Below are 2178 nucleotides of genomic sequence, written 5' to 3' on the forward strand. Positions count from 1 at the left end.
ATGAAACCGTCCGATCATGGGTTCTGGTCCGTTTACCAAGAATGTTGAACAAAGTCAACTTTAACCCATTTTAAAGGCCAAATTCATTATTTTTTTCTAAAACTTCACATAAAAGCTTTTCGGAAATGCGCTCGGACTGCGCACGCAAATCAAGGTGAGACAAAAAAAGGTTTTCCAGGCCTCAAGATACATTTTTGACTTCTAAAACAAGAGATAACCTTTAGAGTGATCACATTCTCCACCTCTAAAACAACTGTTCGTCCTCGAACGGACATAGAAAAATACATGAGTCGGTGAAAAGATAAGGATAACGGCTACGCATATCGGACTCGGACTCCCAGGTCGCTGCCTCAACAGGATGACCTCTCCATTGCACATGAACTGAAGGGAAATTCTTCGATCTGAACTAACGAATTTGCCAGTCTAGAATAGCTATCGGCTCCTCTTCATAGGTCAAGTCCTTGTCCAACTGGACGGTGCTGAAGTCTAACACATGGGATGGATCGCCGTGATACTTCCGAAGCATGGACACATGAAACACTGGGTGCACAACTGATATACTCAGCGGAAATGCAAGTCTGTAAGCCACCTCTCCCAATCGATCAAGAATCTCAAAAGGACCAACGAACCTAGGGCTTTGCTTGCCCTTTTTCCCAAATCTCATCACGCCCCTCATGGGCGACACCCGAATCAACACTCGCTCTCTGACCATGAATGCTGCATCGCAAACCTTATGGTCGGCGTAACTCTTTTGCCTGGACTGAGCTGTACGAAGCCTATCCTGAATGATCTTAACCTTATCCATGACATCCTGTACTAGATCTATACCCAACAATCGAGCCTCTCCCGGCTCAAACCATCCAATCGGCGACCGATACCGCTTACCATATAATGCCTCATAGGGAGCCATCTGGATGCTCGACTGGTAACTATTATTATAGGCAAACTCTGCTAATGGCAAGAACTGATCCCATGAACCTCCAAAGTAAATAAAACATGCTCGGAGCATATCCTCCAAAATCTGAATAGTACGCTCGGACTGTCCGTCCGTTTGAGGATGAAATGTTGTGCTCAACTCGACCCAAGTACCCAACTCACGCTAAACTGCCCTCCAGAAATGCGAGGTAAACTGTGTACCTTGGTGAGAAATAATAGACACGGGCACACCATGAAGATGAATAATCTCCTAGACATAAATCTCTGCCAACCACTTAGAAGAATAGGAAACTGCTATAGGAATGAAATGCGCTGACTTAGTCAGCCTATCAACAATAACCCACACTACGTCAAACTTCCTCTAAGTCTGTGGGAGTCCAACAACGAAGTCCATAGTGATGCGCTCCCACTTCCACTCAGGAATCTCAATCTTCTGAAACAAACCACCAGGTCTCTGATGCTCGTACTTTATCTACTGATAATTCAAACACCGAACTACATAGGCAACAATGTCCTTCTTCATTCTCCTCTACCAATAATGCTGCCGCAAGTCCTGATACATCTTAGCAGCACCCGGATGAATAGAATATTGGGAACTATGGGCCTCCTCTAGAATCAACTCATGAAGTCCATCCACATTAGGCGCACAAACTCAACCCTGTACCCTCAAAACCACATCATCTCCCACTGTAACCTTCTTGGAACCCCCGTACCGCACCATGTGTCTAAGGACAAGCAAATGAGGATCATCATACTGCCGATTTCGGATACACTCAAATAATGAAGAACGAACGACTGTGCAAGCGAGCACACGACTGGGCTCAAAAACATCCAACCTCACGAACTGATTGGCTAAAGCCTAAATATCCAAAGCAAGCGACCTCTCACCGATCGGAATATACGCAAGACTGCCCATACTGGCTGATTTCCTACTCAAAGTATCAACCACTACAACCTTCCCCGGACGATACAAGATGGTGATATTATAGTCTTTCAATAGCTCCAACCACCTCTTTTGCCTCAAATTTAGCTCCTTTTACTTGAACAAGTATTGCAAACTCTTCTGATCCGTGAACTCCTCACACGACACGACGTATAAATAATGCCTCCAAATCTTCAACGCGTAAACAATGGCTACTATCTCCAAATCATGAACTGGATAATTCTTCTCGTGGATCTTCAACTGTCACAAAGCATATGCAATAACCTTGTCATTCTGCATCAACACCATACCAAGTCCAA

The 2178-nt window shown here is 44.6% G+C and overlaps 1 protein-coding gene across 1 annotated transcript; it reads right to left on the minus strand.

The window, feature by feature from the left end:
• Positions 1-406: 406 nt before the first annotated feature.
• On the minus strand, positions 407-910 carry LOC138882958 (uncharacterized). Its single transcript, XM_070163607.1, has one exon. It carries the CDS (start codon positions 908-910, stop codon positions 407-409), a length of 504 nt encoding a protein of 167 aa, XP_070019708.1.
• Positions 911-2178: the final 1268 nt, after the last annotated feature.

The sequence above is a fragment of the Nicotiana sylvestris genome, chromosome 12 (assembly GCF_000393655.2).
Source record: "Nicotiana sylvestris chromosome 12, ASM39365v2, whole genome shotgun sequence".
Lineage (NCBI taxonomy): Eukaryota > Viridiplantae > Streptophyta > Magnoliopsida > Solanales > Solanaceae > Nicotiana > Nicotiana sylvestris.

Coding starts and splice junctions, on each gene's coding strand:
- LOC138882958 (XM_070163607.1), bottom strand. CDS start 910: ATGGCTCCCTATGAGGCATTATATGGTAAGCGGTATCGGTCGCCGATT.